The sequence below is a fragment of the Chaetodon auriga genome, chromosome 13 (assembly GCF_051107435.1).
Source record: "Chaetodon auriga isolate fChaAug3 chromosome 13, fChaAug3.hap1, whole genome shotgun sequence".
Taxonomy (NCBI): Eukaryota; Metazoa; Chordata; class Actinopteri; order Chaetodontiformes; family Chaetodontidae; genus Chaetodon; species Chaetodon auriga.
This window is the reverse complement of record NC_135086.1, coordinates 14,163,726-14,187,579: the sequence shown is the minus strand read 5'-3', so window position 1 is coordinate 14,187,579 and position 23,854 is coordinate 14,163,726. Positions and strand designations below refer to the sequence as shown.

Sequence of the window (23,854 nt, the reverse complement as noted above, 5' to 3'; positions counted from 1 at the left end):
ATAAGTTAATGAACATCAAGCACTACTTAAGTCCAGTTTTGAGGACGTTACTTTGAAAGCAAAATTTTAAATAAAACAACCCCCTGTTCATGCAAGGAATGACAATGTTTTGCATATAATATTCTGTCAGACACCTGCCTTCCAGGTGGGGTTTTTGCACTAAGCAGGCTTACTCAGTTAGCCAGGTAACTTCTAATGTAGCATTCAACAACATCTCTGAACATTTATTAAGAAATAGCAAAAATCAAAACCTATATTAATATATTCAATTTTAATTTTTTTAAATTAAAATTCAAGACATTAAAAACTGTAGCAAAATATTTATCACTGGTGAGCTAACAGTCCGTCTTACTGGAAGCTAGTCAGTGTCATGTATTTGCTTAACTGGTGAGTCTTCCTCGGGCTGAGATTCGCGGGGGCTTAACTGTAATGACACTGCCACTGTGTGAGCACTGAGCCATGTTTCACTGCACCACACACAGATTAAGAGTGTGGTGGTGGCTGCCTGACAAACGCATTGCTGGGCATGCCTTCACAGCAGTATGGGCCAAAATTGTTTGTAGTTTCAGTAGTTAGAGACGACTTTTCTGCATAATGATCATTTTTACTTTTGATAGATAAAGTACATTTCATTACCAAAGCTTCTGTGTTTTTACTTATAATTTTGAATGCACTATTTTTTCATCATAATCATCATCGTCATATGTATTTTGAAGGATCTGAATACTTTCTCCACCGTTGCTGAACACTATGCTGTTGTTTCTTTTATCCGTTAGGGTAAAGTGGTGTTAGGTTACCCCATTAGCATCTTCTTCATTGTTGTGAATGAGTTCTGCGAGAGGTTCTCCTACTATGGCATGCGAGGTGAGAATATTTTGTTCCTTAACCGTGTGATCACTTTCCCAGACAAAGTATTTTGTTGTTGAACTTCCATGTGCAGCACAGCCAAACCTTTCAGAGCTAACGCTATGCAGTCTTACACTGATGATAACATACTGTCAAATAAGAGGAAGCCTTTGTCTCCACTGCCCATCCACAGCTGTCCTGGTGCTGTACTTTACGAACTTCTTGAACTGGGACGATGACTTGGCCACCTCCATCTATCACGTCTTTGTGGCTCTCTGCTACCTGACCCCTATCCTGGGGGCCATTGTGGCTGACTCTTGGCTGGGAAAGTATAAGTGAGTGGCTGCCTTAAGTTCCACTGATATGTGGAAATAATAAAACATATACAAGTTGTTTGAGAGGATGCTTATCTCCAGTGTTGAAAAGTTACTGATTTGTATTGTACTTTCCATGAGTATTTCCAATTTCTGCTAGTTTGTATTTCTACTTGAAGAGATGAAAATATTACACTTGTTACCCTAAAACATTTATGAGACAGATACAGTTACTTGTTGATTTTCAGATTATGATTTTGCACTAAAAAACATACTTCTTAAATGTCATTTCATCCAGTCAAAGCATAGCCAAAGATCAAACCATCCTTCCATTTGTTAGCAGTTCCATGTATTTTTACGTTAAGTGGTATCAACTATTTTACATTACGTGAAAGAAAAGGATCTGAGAACTTCTTTTAAGCCCTATTTTCTCTTCCCCTCTTCCTCTTACAGGACAATCATCTACTTGTCCATTGTCTATGCACTTGGCCAGGTTGCAATGGCTATCAGTGCAGTCCATGACATCACTGACAAAAACAGAGACGGGACACCGGATGAGATGACCTTTCATATGTGGGTTTCTATTCTGCTACAGAAATAACTTGAGTCAGACTCCAGGATGTGGGCTTTTGGCCAGACAGTTTTCATCACATATTTCTTCTGATCATGCATATGTTCCTCCTCACATTCAGTGCGTTGTCCATGGTGGGTCTTTTCCTCATCGCTCTAGGCACCGGTGGCATCAAACCTTGCGTTTCTGCCTTTGGTGGAGACCAGTTTACTGAAAATCAGGTTAGTACATTACCTCATTTCTCCTCTTAGCCTCAGTCTTCTTCTCTACCCTTTGGTAGTGACAGTGGCTCCAGCCATAGAAGAGGTGAAAATTTAGCCCCCGTACAGTTGTCATGAATGGGGAAATAAGTTATAGAGACTGAAACCATTTTTTGTACCAGGCTGTAAACATTTCTGCAGTAAAGATGGGCATTTTAATATGGGGTCTATGGAGACTGACTTGCTTTTAGAGCCAGCCTGAAGTGGCCATTTGAGGAACTTCAGTTTTCTTCTGTGTTGCCTTCATTTTTCAACACAAGAGGTGGGAGCACTACCGCATATGAAAAAATAAGTTTTATAGCCTTTCATTGCTCCAAAGGGAGCTGCGTGAAATCTGATAAACTGACTCAAGTGATGTCACATGAGTCAGCATCTGTTGTGGCTGAAAACTACAAGTTTGAAGTTTTAAAAAATCTTGGGGTGTTGAGTTAGAAAGGAAAGAGTTCGCCAGACCTCAGTAGCCTGCTTCTCTGCTCGAGGGATGTAGTATGAGGGTACATTAGTCTCTACTAGCACAACTCGCCCAAATCTCTGACTGAACAAACTGTAATGTAGGTACCAGGTTTTGAAAAGAAAATATTGATACTTTTCTTAGTTTCGACATTGGATACTAATTGGCAAACTGGCTTTTATTCTTTTTTAAAACAACTGTCCATCTTGAGTCCAACAATATATTGAGAATGCTAAATTAGTGAGATGCTCTCAGAGTTACTACAATCAAGAATGTGTGCAAATTTCATGATGATCCATTCAATAGTTCTTGGGACATTTCACTCAAGATCACAAATCTCAACCTCATGATGGCACAAGAGGAAAAGTCAGGGGATCATTAAAAGTCATTAGGATACATCCCCCGGAAGACTATGAATGTCTGCACAGAAGGCAAACCATCCACTAGATGTTGAGACATTTATTTCAGTCTGGTCTCTGTATCATTTAATATCATCACAGATATTAATCACTTTGGAATGAGTGTCGCACAGGTTGTAGTTGATGTTCCACCTGCATTTTCAGCATTGCACAACACGCGTGATGACGCATCATACAGCACATGATAAATGGTCATTGATTCATTTCTCTGTGCAGGACAAGCAAAGGAGAACTTTCTTCTCTGTATTCTACCTGTGCATCAATGGTGGAAGTCTCCTGTCAACCATTATCACTCCAATCATCAGAGGTAGATATGAGCAGAACATGAAGTTAATGATGAACAGTGCCCTAAACTGTGACAGGCCTTGACAGTGTCAGTGTTTGTTTGCCTCCATCTGCAGCTCAGGAGTGTGGCATCTACAGTAAGCAGGAATGTTATTCTCTGGCCTTTGGTGTTCCTGCAGCGCTGATGTTAGTAGCACTTGGTACGTCCAAACAATTTGTTTGACTGTGATGCTACACGTTAAGGAGAAATTTAAAGATTTGGTACGTGCTGTGCACTGATAATGATGTTGTGCCTGTGGTGTCTCCTAACAGTGGTGTTTATAGCTGGAAGTGGTATGTACTACAAAGCTGAGCCGGAGGGAAACATCATGCTGGATGTGTGTAAATGCATATCGGTGAGTCTGGTTTACGCTGTTTGAACAACAAATTCTGCATTAATGTGTAAAAACAGTTGCTCAAGACCTAATTCTTCTCCAATTTGCTCTTCAGTTTGCCCTTTCAAACCGCTTCAGGCACAGAAGCAAAAACTACCCTAAGAGGCAGCACTGGATGGACTGGGCAGAGGAAAAGTATGATGTAAGTTTCAGTCCATTTACTTCTATGAAGTTTCTAATAAGCTGCTTCATCAGTGGAATAACAGTGGTCCATATTACGTTTGTCTGTGCTGTAGAAACTCCTTATTGCTCAAATCAAAATGGTGCTGAAGGTCCTCCTCTTATACACCCCACTTCCGATGTTCTGGACCCTTTTTGACCAAAAGGTATCTTGTAGTTACTCTTCCTTTTAAAAAAAATAGCATCACTTGCTGGTAGTGGAAACTGTGGTAACAACATTTCTATTAAAGGGTTCTCGATGGACTCTGCAAGCCACCACCATGGATGGAAACTTGGTAAGCATGGTTATAAAAGCTGCTATAAATATATTGTAATTAAGTTAAGCAAAGTGTTCATGTTCTAATCATTTCTTTGTGTGTGTGTGTGTGTGTGTGTGTGTGTGTGTGTGTGTGTGTGTGTGTGTGTGTGTGTGTGCAGGGTCTATTTGTTATACAGCCTGACCAGATGCAGGTAAGTTAAAATAATTTTGTCATGTCAGCTCGGGACGACGTGTTGTACTTTATTTGAGAAAATGTTCACTGCACAATTTGTTTTCAAAAGACTGTCAACCCCATCCTGATCCTGACTCTGGTGCCTCTCATGGACAACGTAGTCTACCCTCTGATCAAAAAATGTGGCCTGAACTTCACGTAAGTACTGCTGGAACAAAATGAATAAGCTTTGGGGCTTATATGATAACTGTCAGGGAGGACTAACATTTACTTTTCACAGATGCTGAGATTTCTTGCTTTTAAATTTTCATTTTCTAGATTTGTTTTGTTCTGTTTTTGCTTTTTGTTATCCATTTCTAAACTCCCTCAATGTCTTCTTCCTCCTTTTTGAGTGTCTGAGGGAATAGTTCAAAATTTTGGGAAAAGACAAATGTTCAATTTCTGATTGACACCAATCTCAGTATCCGTGTGGTAAATATAATGCTATAGTCAGCAAATGGTTAGCTCCTGAATAAAAGTTGAGACATTTGGTGCTGTGTTTTGTACACATCAGTAACAGAACTTAATGTTAATCCAACAGACCTCTGAAAAGAATGACAGTGGGGATGGTTATGGCAGCTATAGCCTTTGTCTGCGCTGCTTTGGTTCAGATGGAAATTGACGTGAGTAGAAAACAGTTGTGATCATGTCCTTAAATACTGTGAAATGCACATAAAATCAGAGATTCATTTCAAACGCACAATTCAGATCAACACTGACTTCGCTCATACAAGCAGAGTTCAGAACAAGGACAAGTTCTCATGTGTGCTTTGTACAACTTTTCAGAAAACATTGCCCACCTTCCCATCATCCTCCCAGGCTCAGTTGAAATTACTTAACATGGGCAATAATCCAGTGTCATTTCATCTGACTAACAATGAGATGCAGACGCTCTCTGCAGGTCAGGTATGTCCTCACACATAACACAAAGTCTGGTTTTAGAAATTTAAATTTCTGAAGATCAATTGCACACAATCCAAAACATCACTGTTTATAGACATATATTCCTACTCCAGTGTTTGCATAGTTTTAACAATGTCTTTGTTTTGCAGACCAGTGAAGAATTCTTCATGTTTGAATCAGAAAATGTCAGCGTTTCTATAGGCAGCCCTCCAATGATGAAAAATCTTACCTTGGCCATGGGACAGCGACAGACGCTTCTCATTCCCTCGGACATCACTGACGAGTGGCTCTTGGTGAGTTAGAAGCACAGAATGATGAAAATAAAAACATACAAGAGGCCTTTTAATGCTTACATTAACCAACATCTTATTTCCTCAGGCAGATGATTTGACTTCCAAACCATCAAAAGGCAAAAACGCAGTCCGGTGAGTTGAATTAAAAATGTTTAAACTGTAACAAATATACACTTAATTGATCATTTTAATTAATTTATTGTCTCTTAACATCTAAGAATACTTAATATAGTTGTAGCCTGAAACTTTATCTACAGACGAAATTGTTGAAAATGAAAGAATTAGAGTACATGCGACTGTTTTTCCATTTCCTGACTGTCATGTTTTTGTTCAATTTGTCCCCATTTCAGATTTTTCAACGGCATGAATATAACAGTGAACATATCAACTCCTGATGTTGACCTGGGAGTAGTTGATGAATTTTATTATTCCAATTACTCCTTGATAAACAGTGGAAAGTAAGGATTTTTTTTTTTCATCTTGACTAATTGGCTGTTTTTATGCAAACAATAATAAAGTTCATTAAACTGATTTTCTCTTCTAATAATCAGGACCATCTTCACCATAAAGACTGATTTACAGTCGTGTGAATACAGCAAGGACTTTGAATTTGGAAGTTCATATACCTTCTTCATCCCCAGCACTTTTGACTTCGGACCAAAGGTAAGTTTCACAGTTTTAATATGCATTAATATGAATATGAAGGGAAAATCATACTGGCTCACTCTGCCTATGGTAGCAGATCATATATCAGGTTTATTTATTTGTGTAATTGTTTATTTAGGATTATAATGAGAACAATTTAACCAGGTCTAAATACATTTAGAAATGGCTTGTATCACATTTTCTTTCTTTTGGGATATCTTGGGATATAAAATTAATGAATCTCCCCAAAAGACCATCAATGATGTGATTTTATTAAAAATGAATGGGCTTGGGGCAGAGCCACACACATTAATGCATTGCTGGTTTTTCATAGGATTTTTTGACTACAAATGAAATAATGAAATGGATGAACCAGGCTTGAATTTTAATGTAAAAATAGACAATATGTGAAAATATTGTCATCTGTATGCTCTGTCAAAATCTGTCCAGCTACATTCTTTTGACTCACACTGCCCTAAACTGAACTGTTGCAATTATTTCTGTGTATTTATTTTAGTGTCAGGACTCCATTACTGAAGCAGAATACATCAAGCCCAACTCGGTTATAATAGCTCTCCAGATCCCACAGTATTTCTTCATCACCGTTGGTGAAGTGATGTTTTCTGTTACCGGTCTAGAATTCTCCTACTCACAGGTGAAAATGCTACAACACACATCTCCATCAAAGAGGAAATTGACACATTACATAAGAATATTTATGAAGAATATATTCTTTTTTTTTATACATAAATATATAAAGTTGTTTGCTTTTGGCTTTGTTCCATTTGTGTCCTTTTGTGTCCACAAGGCACCTAACAACATGAAAGCAGTGCTGCAAGCAGGCTGGTTGCTTACTGTTGCTATTGGGAACTTAATCGTACTGGTCGTGGCAGAGATTGCAAAGCTTCCCGAACAGGTAAAAAGAAATACCCACAACTAATGCTCAGAGACTAAAAATAACAAAATATCTGCAGTGGACATGCGAGACATGTCTGTGTTTTTGTGCTGTTTTAGTGGCAGTGACCCACGATGACGCATTAACCATGTTCGTTCCTCTGTCTCTCTCCTCCTCTTCCAAAGTGGGCAGAGTACATCCTATTTGCCTCTCTCTTGATCGCCGTGTGTTTCATCTTCTCCATTATGGCGCACTTCTACACCTACATCAACCCTGCAGAAATTGAGGCCCAGTTCAAGAAGAATGATGATGATGACGACGATGATAGAAGCCAGCTAAAGGAGAAAGAGGTCGAGATGGTTCAGAAAGGGTCATTTAAAAGTCACGATGAATATTATCCACCCAAACAGACCAAAATGTGAACAGTTTGAAAAACAGATTTGATATCCTTAAAGCATTTTTGCCCGATGTTTAACATTGACGCAAGATAGAATTGTAGTATTCTCTGTTTGTGTGCATATTTTAGGTATTTAATATTTTAATGCACAGATGACTATTATGAGCTATAGGTTCTCTAATATTAGATTTAGTATGGCAAGTTCAACGTTAGCTATAATATTATAACAACAACAGATGAATGCTGTTATTTCCTAACCTTGACCACGTACATATTGTTGGATGTAATTGTGCTTTTGTATTTGTTACGTTCATATAAGCAATAAAAATAAATCCTACTTGTGTTTTTTCTTGTCTTGGTCATAGCACTCTTCCCAACTCGACATCAAATCTTCAGCTTTAAAAGTTACAGACTGAATCATGTTATTTTTATTTTATTTTTATTTTGCAATAAATATGTCAAGCTAGTCCTGAATCTCCTCCTGTGTGACAGAATCCCCTTCTGTGTGCTGCATTCATGGCCTGTCAGGCCTTCGAGGAAGTTTTAAGTGCCTGAACTGGCTAAATTTAAATGATTTCATTATTTGAGTGTGAAAGCTCATTCCTCACCTTGGAAATTATAATTTTACAAAATGATCTTAACAAAAAGTACACTTAACAGATTTTTTCTATTATCAGCTGACCCCAAGGTGTGTGGTAATTTGATTAAAAACACCTTTATTTAATTTCATGTGAGCGCAAAACAAAAAATCAAAAGTGTTGAAAGACAGGTTCACATTTTTTTAAAGTTTGTCTTTATATATGTATGAACACACACACACACACACACACACACACACACACACACACACACACTAAAAGTGGTTTTGGTTGCTCCAAACTTTGCTCCCGTCCATATTTGCGGATTCCTAAAGCTATTCCAGTGAAAGAGATTGGAACAAAAGTCATTATTCTGAGGAATATGCACCCCAATGTTTAGCCATAGTTAATGAAATGCTTCAGCAGTTTGGTCAAAACCAGCAGGTATGTCACATAGGTAGTCTTTACTGTAAATGTCCCTTTGCACTGTGCCTCTGCTGCAGCTGGGCAAGAAAAGGTTGTCTGGGTTAAGACAAAGAAGAAATTTCAACTAAAAAGACTGCAACTTTGGAAAATCCAGTTGTTTTGTCTACCTCAGACTGCTGAAGTATTATGAAGTAAGGGAAATGATCTATTTGCTGCCAGTACGGACAGGAGGGGTAATTTCAGCAACCAAAAATTGTTCTACTATGGACATGTGAGAGCTGTTTTAAGTTAGACTTGAAAAAGTATGATTGATTCTGTGCTTTAGTTGTGCGTATTTAGTACATTTCCAAAGATTAACAAAACAGGATTGACATGGTGTACTTGGAGCTTTTGGGTCTCCCACAATCCCCAATTACTTGCTTTGCCCAGTTGGTAATTTGCTCTTGTTACCTGTGTATCGAACCTCAAACGTGTGAAAGTAGCACCTGTGTCAACTTCCTTCCTCCTCTGTGACGCTTTTTGCTTCACGAATGACGACATACGCACCGGCTACTGTTCCTCGTTCTGATTGGTCCTCTGCAAAATGATAATGACATTAACCAAGATGGCGCTGAGCGACAGAGAAAAGTGATGAGAGAATAGAACAACAAGAGATACAACTAAATAACAGTGTGCATTTATTTACACGGTGCGACTATTTCAAACCAAGCCTTTGTATTAATCATCGGGAAACTGTCAAGCACGTGCTGAGACTCCACATTGGTCTGACAGATTTAGATGTATTCAGCTAACGCTAACTGTTTGCTAACTAGCTGCTAAAGTAGTTAGCGTAGCTAACGTTCGCTAACTGCGGAAGGCGAGTGAGGAGAACGCTGCCTGGCAGCTCGAAGTACAAGCCGACAAGTCCTGCAGATTTTTTTTAATCAAGCGACCTCTCCGTTTGATGCATTAACTACCCTCTCAGAGTTTGGTGCACAGACGAGGTCATCCAAACCAGGGGTCGGCGAGGAAACTAACATTACACCTTTGATAAGGATAGCAGAAAAAGACGAGAAAGGCGTCATCTTTGCTGATCTGACGCCATGGCTCATTCCCCGATTCAGAGTGGACTGCCGGGGATTCAGGTAAATAAAATGTATTATTGTATTGTTAGCTAACTTTTAGAGGCTCAGGCTTGGTACAGAGTCACCCGACATTTTACTTAATGTTCCTCCTAACCTTCAGCTCCGAAGTTGGACTGGGTGGCTGTAAATAACTTTATCTGCAGGAACACTATATCATTATCACGTTTAACACTAAGTTATCGCCTGTGCTTTCCACCGATAAATGCGCCTGTTTGTCAAAGTCCAGTAGAAAGCAGCAGAAGGTTATCTTGTTGTTTCTCTTTTTGAGCTGTCAAATCATTCTTTCTTCTTTATTCTGGCCGAGTTTCTCCTCATTTATAAACAGCATTTATTGTGGGATGAAATCACAATTTCCTAGAGCACAACTCGACGTATTTAAGTTGCAGTTTGGTCCATGTCCCCTGTCGTGTGTTTTACCAATTGTGCAGAAACAGAAGATATTTTAGTTTACTCTAATAAAAGACAAGGAAAAGCAGCAAGTTCTCAGATGTAAAAAGCTGGAAACGGCAGATGGTTGGCGTTTTGGATCAAAACATTACAATCATCCAAATAGTTGCCCAGTTTTTCTGAGATCAACTAATCGATCAATTGACTAATTATGTCAGCTGTAATCATTTCTGAGTCAGGAACTGATGCTCTGCATGCAGTGTGTTATCTGTGTCTTTACTTCTTTCAGCTGGTGACGTGTGATGTAATTTTACCAGAGCAGTCCTTAATCACACCTATTGGCTTTAACTGCAGCTAATGCTAATGCTAACTGATGATCACCTTCATGACTAATTAATCCGGAATTTCTGCAGATCTATAAAATGTCATAAAATAGTGAAAAAATCAAGAAATTTTCCAAAAGCAATCAACCAAAACTTTGATGCCCTGGTGTCTTTAAATTGTTCAGTTTGTTGTTGGCCAACACTGAAGAACCTAAAGATATTCAGTACACAATGACAAACAGAGAAGTTTTAGTTTTAGTTTTAGTCTAGTTGCACCTTTTTGACAGTAGTCCAAGGATTTTACTCATTGCAGTTTAATTGTATTTGTATGGGAGATCAATGACATAGTAGTTTGAATAGTTTTTTTTAATCATCTTTTGTTGCTGTTTTTGAGTTGAACCATCCACTAGCTGGAGGTCAGCACATGTCCTTTTGGAAGACTTCTTATAAAGCAGGCTACACTGCACTCCATGTGAGAGAAAACAACCTCCTGAGGTGACATAACCAAGACATGCATGAGTATTCCACTGATTGCACAAAATACTTTGCTTTGTTTTGCACTACGAATGCATCATTAGCATATCACAGACAAGTACAGATTTAGAGGGGACGAAACTAACCTGAAACCACAGGTTACTATGCAGAGGAGTGTTTGCAGTTGGAGGTTTGGCAGTGAGCCTTCAACCCTGAGGGAGTGGCGCGTGGATGACACTAGACTACATAGTTGTGTGGTGCAGATGGGAGAGCATCAAACATGCTTTTAGAGCGAGGTTCAGGCAGCTTTAGTTGTCGCACTAAACCTGCTGACTGTGGATATGGCAAGTACATTCCCATCATGTGTAGTCTGTGGTCGCAGCGCCCTTGTTGTTTTTCCCATTGTTTTTACAGAGGTCAGCCTCCACATTATAATTTTCACCTGGATGACTGACCACACCAGTGTTATGATAGTGTTTTGGTTGTGTTGTTTCTACTCTGCTTTATTCTGCACCGCTCTGTCTCTTTGTCTTTGTTGTAAACTCCCTTTGCTATCAAATTCAGCAGCCCCCTCTTTGCCAGTTTTTCCAAGTGCAGCTGCTCATCTCCCATTCCATATAGTTTGACCAGCATGCATTAGCACTTTTACAGGAAACTATTCTCTGGGGGGACCAAAGCAATATGCTGTGTGAGCCAGAGATCATCATCTTAGGGCTGGGTTACCTGGTAAATTAAGCATTAATTGCTTTAGTTCTTTATTATTAAAACTACTGCAAAAATATAATTTGTTTCATTTTAATTGTTCATATTATCTTCATAATATACAATGTGATGCTTTATTAATAAAAATGCAACTTTTTGTCAGTACAAACTTATTTTGAACTATTGTTGTCAAGGAAATTATGGCTATTGCAAACACTACTCAGCTGGTTTAGGCTAATGATTGCTGTGCATGAAGTGAAATTGAACTGGCCAGCTTAAAGACCATTATTCCCTCCCTGGTGCTCCATGGGGAAATTAGCCATTTAGTTCAGTCAATAAGTCAGGGTGTAGTCCTTCAGTTTCTGTTAAGCCTTTGTGGTGGAGGTCATTAAGCCTCAGGTACGTCTGGAAAGAAAAAAAAAAACATGGTTATAGCTTTCGGGCATGTGATTTTCTTTCTACCACTCCTGATTATTCTAGAGAAACCACAGAGGACAGATAACATCTAGCCCAAGAAGCTGAGCTGCAGAGCAGAGTAGATTGGGATGTCCCAAACCGATCCTCAAGATTGACTCCACATTTATGACAGAAAGCCTTCTGTACTAACTAAGGGAGTTAGTTGACCTCATGGCCGCAACTGAGGTTGCAAGATTTTTAAAATATGAAGCTTATTTTGAATTATTGTGAATCAAATTCACCAGGTGAAAATTCCCAGATTGTCTTTTCTTTAATTGCTAACTGGAGTATGTGCGTATCCCAAATTTAAGAAATAACGCATCACAGTTTCGTAAAATATTAGATATTATCAAGAGGGAGTGATTCTGCTTGCATGTTGAGCTGTGGGCCTGCGTGACAGCAGCTTGAATACAATAGACTTGTACCACCTGTGCTTTTGTATTCAATGTAAACTGTTTTTTTCTGATCTGTATAAATGCATCAGAGTTACATTACGCTGCCTGTGGTTTCACGTTACTTAAAATACACTCTGTTCTCTCTGTCCCCCAGAATTTCAGAGCGGACCCGGAGGAGTTTTTTACCAAGCTGGAGAGGATAGGGAAAGGCTCTTTTGGTGAAGTTTTTAAAGGCATTGACAGTCGGACTCAGAAAGTTGTGGCCATTAAGATAATTGATCTGGAGGAAGCAGAGGATGACATAGAAGACATTCAACAGGAGATCACAGTTCTCAGCCAGTGCGACAGTCCCTTCATCACCAAGTATTATGGATCCTATCTCAAGGTAAGCTTTAACCTCAGGAAAAATATTAAGTCAATTTGTAGTCGTCCATGCTCAACATAATGCATATATTAGTAGTGTGTTACTGCAAGCAAGTGTACGCAATGTAGGTCAATAAATAATGCATATGGCCAATGGAACAAGCATTGCCCGTGTGATACTGCACAGATTGTTGTTGAACAACCAGAAATAGGCAAACAGTGCAGTAGTATCTAACTTATGGGCTTTTAACAGTGCAATCTGTAAGCATTTGGTCATTGACATATGTCTTGTTCTTTTTGCTCTGTACTCCAGCAGATTGGATTTAAACTAAAACAATAGCTATGAGGTCAACACACTGACTTGTAGTTTCAAAATCAGGTTGCTCACATGAGCACTGGTGAAACAGTGTAGGAATCATAGCCCTTTGTATACAAAAAGTGCAGCAGTTGTAGGGGTGCAGGTCCTGCAATATTCATCTAATATGAATGTAAACACCTATAAAGCTGAACGTTAGTTCTTTAACATCAGTCCCTGGTTCATGTCAGATTCAATGTTCTAAAGCACAGAGCCAAAACAACAGCTTACTGTGTATATTACCCAAGCCAGCCTCGGGGAAAAGGGAAAAAGCTAAAGTCTCAGGTGTTTTGGTCATCTGTAATGGCTGTATTGACAGCATTTTGTCGTTGCAAACCATATTTTGTAACTATAGTAGATTTTCAGGCATGCTATGTACATGTGATGGTGCTTAGAGTGCCTCTCACAGCGTTTACTGTGGTACTTAACGGCTGTAAGGAGAGAAGTGGTGTTCCATTAGCTCATGTTATGTTACTGGCTGAAGGAGAGAATTAAGGCTTATTTGTGTGTAGTATGTAAGCATTCTGTTTGCACAGTGTGTATGTGTGTATTTGCAGTATGTGTGTGTGTTACAGAAAGTGGTTGTGTTAAGATCAGTTTTCCAATTTATTCTATTTAGTTTTAGTTTTTCCTGTCTGCTCAGTAGCAGTAGTGGCAACCATTGATAGTGATAATGACAGTTTGATGAACAAACTGCTAGAAACACAAAATGCATCGATAAGTGTGTGTCAGAGGATTTCTTCCAGATAGGACTTCACAACAGTGTGTGTTAAGAACAACGTGTAAAAACTACTACTAGACTGTAGGATGAAACTAGGGTGATGATGACAGTATATACTGTTAAAATGTGTCTGCTGTCAGAGGTTTTGCTTAATCCTAAGGTAGCAATCTTTTCAATATCTCTGGTGGTTTGAGGGCACATCTGCCCAGGGGGTTTCGGGGGAGTTGGAAGGTAGTTATTGTAGTTTGTCCCAGTGATTTGTCAATGTGATTGCGGTAATGGCTGTAACACAAAGCTCACAGAGCTGCCACACTTAGCACCGAAAATTGTGCTTATTCTCTGAGTCAGAGCTCGGTCAAACCTCAACACACAGACATCATACACATATTTTTAGATTCAGTGTGATTTATACTTCCCAAGGATATCATTATCACCCTCCAGTACAAATAAACCACGTCCATAAATCCACAATCTGACAAAAAAGGAGGCTCCTTACAGCTCCAAAACTTGTGTGAGAGTCATCAGGTTTTTAAGTTGTTTTTTTTTCAGGATCAAAGTAATTTTTTGCCACATTGTAAACAAATATAGGCTAAAAGGGGCCTCAAGTTGTAGCCCACGGCGCATCTTTAATTCTCTGGATACACCAAAAGCAGACACCCCCATGTTGTTGAAAATATTGCACTTGTGCAGGAAACAGGTGCTACCCACATTTTCTGATTACAACTTGATCGACAGCCGAGTAGATGTTTCTGGTTTTTCAGACCAGTACGAGATTCACTCAAATTAAAGTCGGTCTGTAGAGGAGTGCATGTACCAAGGCTATGCCTACCTAAAGACATCTTGCTACGCAATCTCCTGTTCGTAGGATTTCAGTCTAAATGTTTAATTCACAAATCATTTCACACAGCTCTGGTTGTTAAATGTACTGGCATGTTTTAGATAGGATAGATTTTGGATAAACAGTAGTCCTCAGCAGCAAGAGAAGAATAAACCAGCCTGTTGCAAATGTTAAAACGCATTATCTATATTAAATATTAAAGCATTGATAGCGAGACTGTCAGTCGATCAACAGATAATAATGTCAGTTAATAATCACAGATCAGTTGTAAACCGACTCCTTTTGTCCTGTTATGTAACAGGTGTCAGTTTCTGTAACAGACTGAACACACACCTGGCCCCTTGCCTAAATCATTTTATATCGGCTTTGTCACCAAATATAAAAATAAATAAATAAAAATATATATTAAAAAAAACCATTTTCTTGGGCCAAGTAGCACTTAGTAAACCAAAAATGTTAATATTTGTCAAACTGTTACTGTCATGTCAGCATTGGGGATTGGATGTACTGCAGCTTTGAACACTGTCTGACTGAACCACTGATTTCTTTTTTCTTTTTTTTTTCAGGGTACAAAATTATGGATTATTATGGAGTATTTGGGTGGAGGATCAGCCCTGGACTTGGTGAGTCTCTATCAAATTAAGTAAATGACTTGGCAATTGGCAACTTGGCAACCGTTATTGTTGAGACCTGCATTGTGACACTTCACTGATGTGGAACTACGTCAAGTCTGTCCCATCTTTACTCACCTGCATCCTATTCTCATTATTATTCTAGTTGGAACCAGGTTCCCTGGATGAAACACAGATTGCCACAATTCTGAGAGAGATCCTGAAAGGGCTCGAGTATCTGCACTCTGAAAAGAAAATCCACCGAGATATCAAAGGTAGGACTGCCATGTGCCATCGCCCTGTTTTAACAACAGTCTTGTAAATGGTTTCCTCTTGACAACATGTCTTCTATCGTCTTGTTAATAATTCTGAAGTGAGGCTTTAATGTGTATTGGCATCAGCCTTCACCAGCTGTTGAGGACGTGTTTTCAATAAAAGTAAATTCCAAAGCTTCCAGGATCTGCAATTACTGTGTCTTTTCAGTGCATCGGCTGTAAACAAGCTGAAACACAAGTCAGATCACTCCGATCTGTCGCATGTCACGCATGAAAGGAAATTCTGTGCAGATCTGTGAAGTCTCTGATCTTTACAATATTGGGAATGATCTTTGTGTCACAATAGAGATTTATTTTTTAACAATTATGGTTCTAAAACAAGCACATCTTGCCACGTAAACGAGGTTAGTGCTTGAACCTGAGAACATTTGTCATTGTCTGAACCTTTTTTAAATGCTACATGCTCACTGAAGCACTGAATGTTTTCAAGAGCGGTGTTTGATGCATCTCATATTTTTGTCCCCCTTGCTTTCAGCTGCCAACGTGTTGCTGTCAGAACAAGGCGATGTGAAGCTGGCAGACTTTGGAGTGGCGGGCCAGCTGACAGACACCCAGATAAAAAGGAACACATTTGTTGGTACTCCTTTCTGGATGGCACCTGAAGTCATAAAGCAGTCTGCCTATGATTCAAAGGTCAGGATTTACTCATTTATTACTTATTTATTTTTATCACGGTCAAGTTTAGTGTTGGACGGCAGCTTTGTGTTATGCCACATATGTAATCTCAGCAGCTCTTGGAAGAAAATGCTTTAATTGGCAACAATAAATTGCTCTGTCAGCAATTTTGTACCAAAACAGCAAAACAGTAAGCGCAAGTACCAGTGTCAGTGAGTTTGACAGCTGCATCACTCTGTGTTCTCAGCTTGGTCTGAAAAGCTTCCTGGAGGTTTACCACATTAGCTGGGTCGCACTGAACATCTGGAGTAGTGGGAGTTTTTCCACTGGGGTAGTTGACCTGTGGGCCAGCAGTGAGCCCAGCAGCAGAGCGCAAAAGCACAGCCAGAGGCTTCTTATTGGCTGAGACAAAGACAGGCAGCGACCTCAAAATGTCATGAGTGTTATACAGTATACTACTCAGACTAACAGAGTGACATGTCAGACCTGTCTGGTTACCTGGTGTCTCTTCTAGGGGTGACAGTTTTAATGTTGCGTATCTATAAAAATCATTCTACTGACTTCCTGTGGTGAAAGAGAAAGAAAAACAAAGTGATCAGACGTGGGCAGGTGAGTGAGAGCGATCTTACACAGAGAAAGAGAGAATATGTGAAGCCATAACTCGGCTCAGTTTAGTTATTCTGTAGTATAACTCTGTGGTTTGCGGGCTGGAGTTTCCACTTACAATGACTGAAAAAGAACATGAACAGACAAAAAAATCCAGCAGATGGGACACAGTGACAGTGCAGGTCACCAGGGACAATACATGCAGGAAGTGCTTCTATAATAAGGATGGTTTTACTGTATATTAAGCACTACTTTCCCAGACTATGAACAGCAAGCGTGCCAGCTGCATATGCTCCATGCTTCTCCTCGTTAATGCTTTTCATCTCTCGGCATCTAATGAATACCCCTCACCTCACCCTCCCCTGCGGTGGCCTCTGAAAGCATGAAAAGCGCTATCTGAAGTCAGTGTTTGGTTTGTCTGTTGTGGGCTACTGTAGAAACATGGCAGTGCAACATGGTGGGCTCCGTGGAAGAAGACCCACACCCTCTGTAGATATAAAGAGCTCATTCTGTTAATATTATATTGAATTTCTGCCACAGGTCCCCCTCAATCAACACATTGTGTTTTCTTTTTTTCACGTTTTCTTGTTGTTCAGCCAAAAACAACAAACACGGGAGTTCTTTCTTTCCTAGTGCACATGTTTCTTCTTCTTCTTGAGTTTTATGGTGGTTGGCAAACAGCTTTGTGGTGCATTACCACCGCCGAATGCCAGCTGGAATGGAGGAAGTGCACACGAGTGGAAATGTGTGCACATCTGTGCGACCGGTACAAGTCTGCAGCTGTCCACAAACATGGAACGTCAAAGTATGTCCGAGCTTTTACAGCGGCCAACCTTATCTTCACAGTGAGCTCATGAGCAGTTACGCTCTCTATTCATACAATTTCTCCAACAATCATTCCTGCATTCCTACACAGTAGAGAAGGAGAAAATGCATATAATAAAGAACATGGTGACGTGAAGCTGCTTTAACAGTGAAAGAAAGATGATGAGGTAAATGATAACCGCTGTTTCATACGAAAAGGTCAAGGGCAGGTTGAATGTGAGTCAGTAGACTCATGCTTTATGTGTGTTTCCTGTATGGCCAAGGCTCACAGGCAGTGCCTGTTGTCAAACCCAGGCGCAGCATGTAACCATGCTTCTTAGGCTTAGACAGTTAGCATCAATATAATGATAGTCAACATAGTTTTGTATGTCTTGCATCCAGTGATCTGTACCTTTTTTGTCTTTCTTTTCATTGCTCTGTCAACCATGTGCTTGTTTTTGTCTGGAGTTTTTAAGCACTTTTTAAGACGGGTCTAGACTAGAAATGACCAAGTGCATATTTTTGGGACAACCACAACATGAGTCAGTGTGGCTTGTCAACACAGCCACTATGTCACAGTCATCAGTTTGCAGAGCTTCCTCAAATACACCCATGCTGCTGATGTCAGCCATGTCACTTCGCGCAGCATTGTGCCAGGGTGTGTGTTTGTGGAGAAGTTTGTGAGATTCTTCTGTTGTAATGAGAGATCTTCTTTGTCTTGTTGTGTTTTATAGGCAGACATCTGGTCATTAGGAATAACAGCAATAGAATTGGCTAAAGGAGAGCCGCCCCACTCTCAGCTTCATCCCATGAAGGTCTTATTCCTCATCCCAAAGAATAATCCACCAACACTGGAAGGAAGCTACAGTAAACCACTGAAAGAATTTGTTGAAGCCTGTTTAAATAAGGAGCCAAGCTTTGTAAGTTTAAACAACTCTTGTTCGTACTGTCATGAGTAATAGTGCACAGTACATAAAGATAGAAATCTATTCTTTTAATATTCACTGTTAAGTTTGTTTTGTGTGTTCTCCGTAGAGGCCAACTGCCAAAGAGCTGTTAAAACATAAGTATATTGTAAGGCATGCCAAAAAGACATCCTATCTGACAGAGCTGATTGACAGATACAAGAGGTGGAAGTCAGAGCAGTCTCGGGATGAATCCAGCTCTGATGAATCGGATGAGTAAGTTGTCTGCACTATCATCATGCAGTTTGGGGGGGGGGGGGGGGGGGGCAAGACATGGCAAATTTACAGTCTGATGCAAAATCTAGCATCTCAGCACACTGATAGTTTTCCTGAATCTTGTGTCACTGTAGGGAGCCAGACGGCCAGGCATCTGGAGGAGATGACGCTGGCAGTGATAACTGGATCTTCAACACCATCAGGGAGAAGGACCTAAAAAAGATTCAGAATGGGGCAGCACAGCCCGCCGAGCTCGAACGGAAACCGGTAGGTAGAAACAGCAGCTCTCCTTGGCGAGACCAAGTCTTGTGTGTGTCTCTCAGATTTCCCTTTTGACCTTAAAATCATCCTTTTTTCCAGGTGCAGGAGAGTCCAAAGAGGCCTTTGTCACAAAGCTTATCAACAATCTTTTCTCCATTGTTTACTGAGGTAATGGCATTACCAAGTACCCCCAGAGAAAATAATCATCACTGAATAGATAAAAAGGCATCAATACTGATTGCACAGAATTAAATCTACTGTAAGCTCATATGCATTTATTTTGTCAGACAATACTAATTAAGTGTTTTTTCTACTGTTATCTAAATGTTGTCATTGTTGCAGTTGAAAGAAAAGGGTGAGACAAGTAATGGCAAGCCAGAGGCTGCAGAGGAGCTGCGGGAGGCCATTCTCCTGGCAGAGGAAACACACCCAGGCATCTGTGACTCCCTGGTAGCTGAACTCGTGCAGAGACTTCAGAGGTACTGAAGGTTCATATTGTCTCTTCTAATAATGTTCTGATACGTTCTTTAATGTAAAACTCCTTATTCCTTATTTACAATACCTGTCAAAAGTTTGGACACACCGACTCATTCAGTGGTTTATTTGTTTATTTATTTTATACTTCATATTCTTCAAAGTAGCCAGCTTTTACTGCAATGATAGTTGGCATTCTCTAAACCGGCTTCCTGAGGTAGCCATGTGGAGTAGTTTTCCAACAGTCTTGAAGGAGTTCCCATGTTTGTTGAGCACTTGTTGGCTGTTTTTCCTTCACTCTGTGGTCCAACTCATCCCGAACCATCTCATTTGGACTCAGGAAGTGTGTTTTAGGTCATTGTCCTTTGACAAACAAATGATGGTCCCACGAAGCGCAGACCAGATGGGATGGCATGTCGCTGCTGAATGCTGTGGTAGACATGCAGGTTCAGTGTGCCTTGAATTTTGAATAAATCATCAGCAAAGCAGCCCCACACCATCACACCTCCTCCTCCATGCTCCAGGGTGGGAACCACACATGCAGATACCATCTGTTCACCTTCTCTGTGTCTCACAAAGGCACTGCAGATGGAACCAAAAATCTAAAATTTGGACTCATCAGACCAAAGTACAGATTTCCACTGGTCTGATGTCCACACTTTGTGTTTCTTGGCCCAAACAGCTCTCTTCAGTTGTGGTTTCTCTTCATCTATTTGACCATGAAAGCCAGATTCACACAGTCTCCTCTAAGCCGTTGATGAGAGTTGTGTCTCCTTGAACTCTGTGAAGCATTTTGAGGGCTCTGTTATGAACTTCTCTGCAGCAGAGGCAACCCTTGGTCTACCTTTCCTAGGACGCTCCTCATGAGAGCCAGTTTCATCAGAGCGTTTGATGGTTTTTGTGACTACACTTGAAGAAATATTCAGAGTTCTTGTACTTGACAAGGCACACCTGTTAAATGAAAACCATTCCAGGTGGCGACCTCCTGAAGCTGGTTGAAAGAATGCAAACAGCGTCGAAGCTGTCATCAAATCTAAAGGTGGCTACTTTGAGGACTCTAAAAAAACAATGTCTGAATGTCTAAACTCTGTTTACAAACAGTTTTCCAAAGTGTTCCTGAGCCCATGTAGTAACATCCTGTATACAATCATGTGTTCACAAAGTGGTGAACCTCTCTCCATCCATGCTCATGAACGACTGAGCCTTTCCAGGATGCCCCTTTCATACCTAATCATGATACTATCACCTGTTACCAATAAACCTGTTAACCTGTGGAACCTCTGGAATTCAGAATAAGCATATAGTTAAAAAAATCAATGAAGCTGATGCGGTCAAACATTAAATATATTGTTTTTGTGTACTGTTTTCAATTGAGCATATGCTCACTAAAGGAAAGCCATTGAATGAGAAGGTACGTCCAAACTTTTGACTGGTATCCTAAATGTGATGTATTTCCTGTTGGCACTGGTTGTTGTGGCAGGACATTAAGGTATGATCAATTTTAAGTAAAAGCCAGTAGACGTTCAGTTGTGGCAAGAGAGGCACTGTAGTTTAACAAGAGGGCCAAAAGGGTGAGATTGTACGAAAATCTGGGATGAATTTATTTGTTGGACTTTGTAGTCACGTACACTGGGACACCATGAGGTCATCACCAAAGATGTACTGTAAGTTTTCCAGGACATTCAAGTGCCCACTTAATGGGATCTTTAGGGGTATCTTGGGATGGCACTGATCTTCTGTCCATCTATTGGTCCATCGATCCATCGATCCAACACTTCACACCGTGCACACAGTGAAATATCTTGACAGCATTAAATGGATTGCAAAGTCCTAAAGACAAAGTACCATTGAGGCTGATAGGAAAGTCATTAGTTTTGCAGGTACTTGGTCATAAACCAAAATATTGGAGCAGTTAAAATTTTGATTTGATGATATCACTAGATGAAAGGTTATTGGATCGCCAAAGTTATTACAGCACACTCTGACGGCAACATGGCGTCAATGCTTGTACCAAATTTCATGGCTACCCATCCAGATATTTCACTCAGAATCACAAATGTCAACTGAATGGTGGTGATAGAGGAAAGCTCAGGGGATCACCAAAGTCATTAGCCATTCATCATGTGGGGACCACTAATGTCTGTGCAAAATGTCATGCTCACCTTGTGGATACAACCAAAAAAATCATCAGGAGTTTTTTAAGGCTGCTGAAGTTGGCATTTAGCTTAGAGCACCATGTAGAGCTGAGCCTGACAAGCAGAGTCTTTAGAAGTTGTTGAATGGGTGCTGTGCAGAAGGTAAGGCCTCCTAATATCAGTAACAGTGTGGGTTTTGCTGTGGTGGTCTCAGGACAAGCAGAACACGGTATGCCCCCATGACAGCACAATTATATGACTTAATAAAGTGGTGTGTGATGAGCGTTCCAGTCACTCGTGTGACTCAGGACTCTTTTTTTTTGTTTTAACCTGAAGCCTGCTCTGATGGTAAATATTAACCTTTTATTCTCATGTTTGTCAGGTTTTCTGTGCCACAGGCGGCTGCCACTCAATGAGAGGAACAACATCCAGCTCTGCTCTAATTTTCCACCCTGGTGGCAGCAGTCAGATCTTTTCCTCTGACCTCCACAGCCGGGATGAAGTCTCCCAGGAAGGTCCCCCATCACTCATTTGCCTGAAGCAAATCCTGGCCTACTTAATGTCTGTTTATATACTTGCACACCACCAGAGGGTCCTATTCAGGACAGTCAGGGGCCAGCCGCTCAGCAGACACCCTGACTGCCACCTGCTGTAAGATGTCCCTTCTCAATACCTCCTTCACGACTGTTTTTATTTTTTAAGGGTGGAGTTGCCAGGACTCTTGAGTTCTTGGTTTTGGTGAGTTTGTGAGTTTTTAGACTCACTCAGCATCCTTTTCGAGAAAGCTACCTTGCCTAATTATCGTGTGCATGTGTGTGTGGCTGTGCGAGATACCTTGTGAAACATGCGGTGAAGAGTGACGAGTGGGTTGAAGCGTTCTATTGAAAACTCAGGTATTCTGCTTTAAGTGGATTGGGTCCTCTGGGAGATGGATGGAGCTCTAATAGGGTGGTTGTACAGACTTGTAAATAAGCAAATTTCTACAGATTGATGACAAAACAATGGAGCGTTTGTAATGGAACCACTGTGTATAAATGGCCAAATGCAAACTGTAGATAATGGTTGTGAGGTAAATATTTTGAGAGACTAAAATGGCCATACATGAGATTGCCTTGCCTTTCTACTTGTTCTTTTGTATATCGGTCTTTGATTTCTCCAGTTGTAAAACTTCTTAAGTTCTCATCCAGTGAATGAAAAATGGCTGCCCTCTATCATGTTTTCTTATTGATTTATTTTATATTTCTTAATTCTTTTTAACTTTTTGGTTTGACGCTCTATGCTGTGGCTGTAATAGTGTTGGAGAATGTAAAAAAAAAAAAAGAAAAAGAAAAAAAAGGCTGGATCACTGAAGCCCCCACCAGTTTGAAACACTGGATGCTCTGTTGCCAGCCCCGATTCCACAAGGCCTCGAGTTGTGCTGGTGTGTTGGACTTTGCCCCCCCCCCCCCCCCCCCTTTTCTTTTTTGCTGTGTGTTTTTGGCTGGTTAGATAAACTGAGGTTTCGTCCATTCATTCCATTCACGGGGCAGTGCCATCGTCTAGTTTAGAAATCAGCAGACTCTGTTAGTCTTCCTAGGAGCTGCAGTGGTACTATCTATCGCCTCAGTGTACCTACAGCTTTAATTGCACTTCAAGTATAAATGCCTTTGACTATAAACAAAGTAGCCATAAAACAGTAGCACGAGACTTACAGTATTTTGCAGGTATGCTGTCTGGGACAACAACAACAACAAAAAAAAAAGTCTGCCTGAAGTCTCACAGCTTGGACTCTGGAGTTGGTCATGCAGTGTAATATTTGCCTGGCTGTATCTTTCCATTGGGACTTGTGAGAGGTTTTTCACTTGTACAGGTAATGCATATAGGCATAGGCTTCTCACGTAGTAGACGACACTGCTCTCAGATGTACATATTAACATGAAGCCGGGAGGCGTTCAGAGACCAGCGGCACTGCTACTGCAAAGGAATGTGCATGATAGTATAACAGTATAAAGCCTATTGGTTGGCCTGGGCAGCATGCGTTGTAGCATACTGCCACAGGACTGGAGGAATGTTGAGTCCTGAACAGAGCTGAATCAGCCTTAGAGTATTTGTGTTGAATGGGATGAATAGTATCAGCTTTAAAATGTTAGATCAAATGTGTTTGTTGTGATTTTTTTCCACCCCCCCCTCTAGCATAATGCAGCAATACAAAAAATAGTCGTAAACGATCAAAAATAGGTCTTTCATTCCTTGCCAGAGTAATGTGGGCATGAATAAATGGACTCATTTTCCCTCCTCTCAGACCAGGGGGATTTTGATTAAATCTTCTGGAGTCAGATGGTTTATTA

At 40.3% G+C, this 23,854-nt stretch overlaps 2 protein-coding genes across 3 annotated transcripts; both read left to right on the top strand.

Annotated features, from left to right (window-relative positions):
* The first annotated feature begins 842 nt into the window (after positions 1-842).
* slc15a1a (solute carrier family 15 member 1a) lies at positions 843-7,388 on the top strand. Its single transcript, XM_076746863.1, has 21 exons — positions 843-864; positions 1,040-1,181; positions 1,614-1,733; positions 1,853-1,952; positions 3,078-3,168; positions 3,263-3,346; positions 3,459-3,541; positions 3,636-3,722; positions 3,817-3,906; positions 3,991-4,035; positions 4,178-4,210; positions 4,301-4,389; positions 4,772-4,853; positions 5,017-5,136; positions 5,283-5,426; positions 5,512-5,558; positions 5,777-5,884; positions 5,978-6,089; positions 6,589-6,726; positions 6,880-6,987; positions 7,152-7,388. Exons 1-21 carry the CDS (start codon positions 858-860, stop codon positions 7,386-7,388), a joined length of 2,067 nt encoding a protein of 688 aa, XP_076602978.1. The 5' UTR covers positions 843-857.
* Positions 7,389-8,945: 1,557 nt separating this feature from the next.
* Positions 8,946-23,178, top strand: stk24a (serine/threonine kinase 24a (STE20 homolog, yeast)). 2 transcript variants are annotated; one of them, XM_076747141.1, is made up of 11 exons: positions 8,946-9,491; positions 12,383-12,613; positions 15,072-15,128; positions 15,283-15,391; positions 15,927-16,084; positions 18,211-18,396; positions 18,512-18,657; positions 18,792-18,924; positions 19,018-19,086; positions 19,261-19,397; positions 21,910-23,178. In XM_076747141.1, the coding sequence occupies exons 1-11, from the start codon at positions 9,450-9,452 to the stop codon at positions 21,941-21,943; spliced, it is 1,302 nt and encodes a 433-aa protein (XP_076603256.1). In that variant the 5' UTR covers positions 8,946-9,449; the 3' UTR covers positions 21,944-23,178. The 2 variants fall into 2 exon arrangements, with proteins under 2 accessions (XP_076603256.1, XP_076603257.1); XM_076747142.1 differs by lacking the exon at positions 21,910-23,178 and having other exon boundaries at positions 8,948-9,491; positions 19,261-19,404.
* Positions 23,179-23,854: the final 676 nt, after the last annotated feature.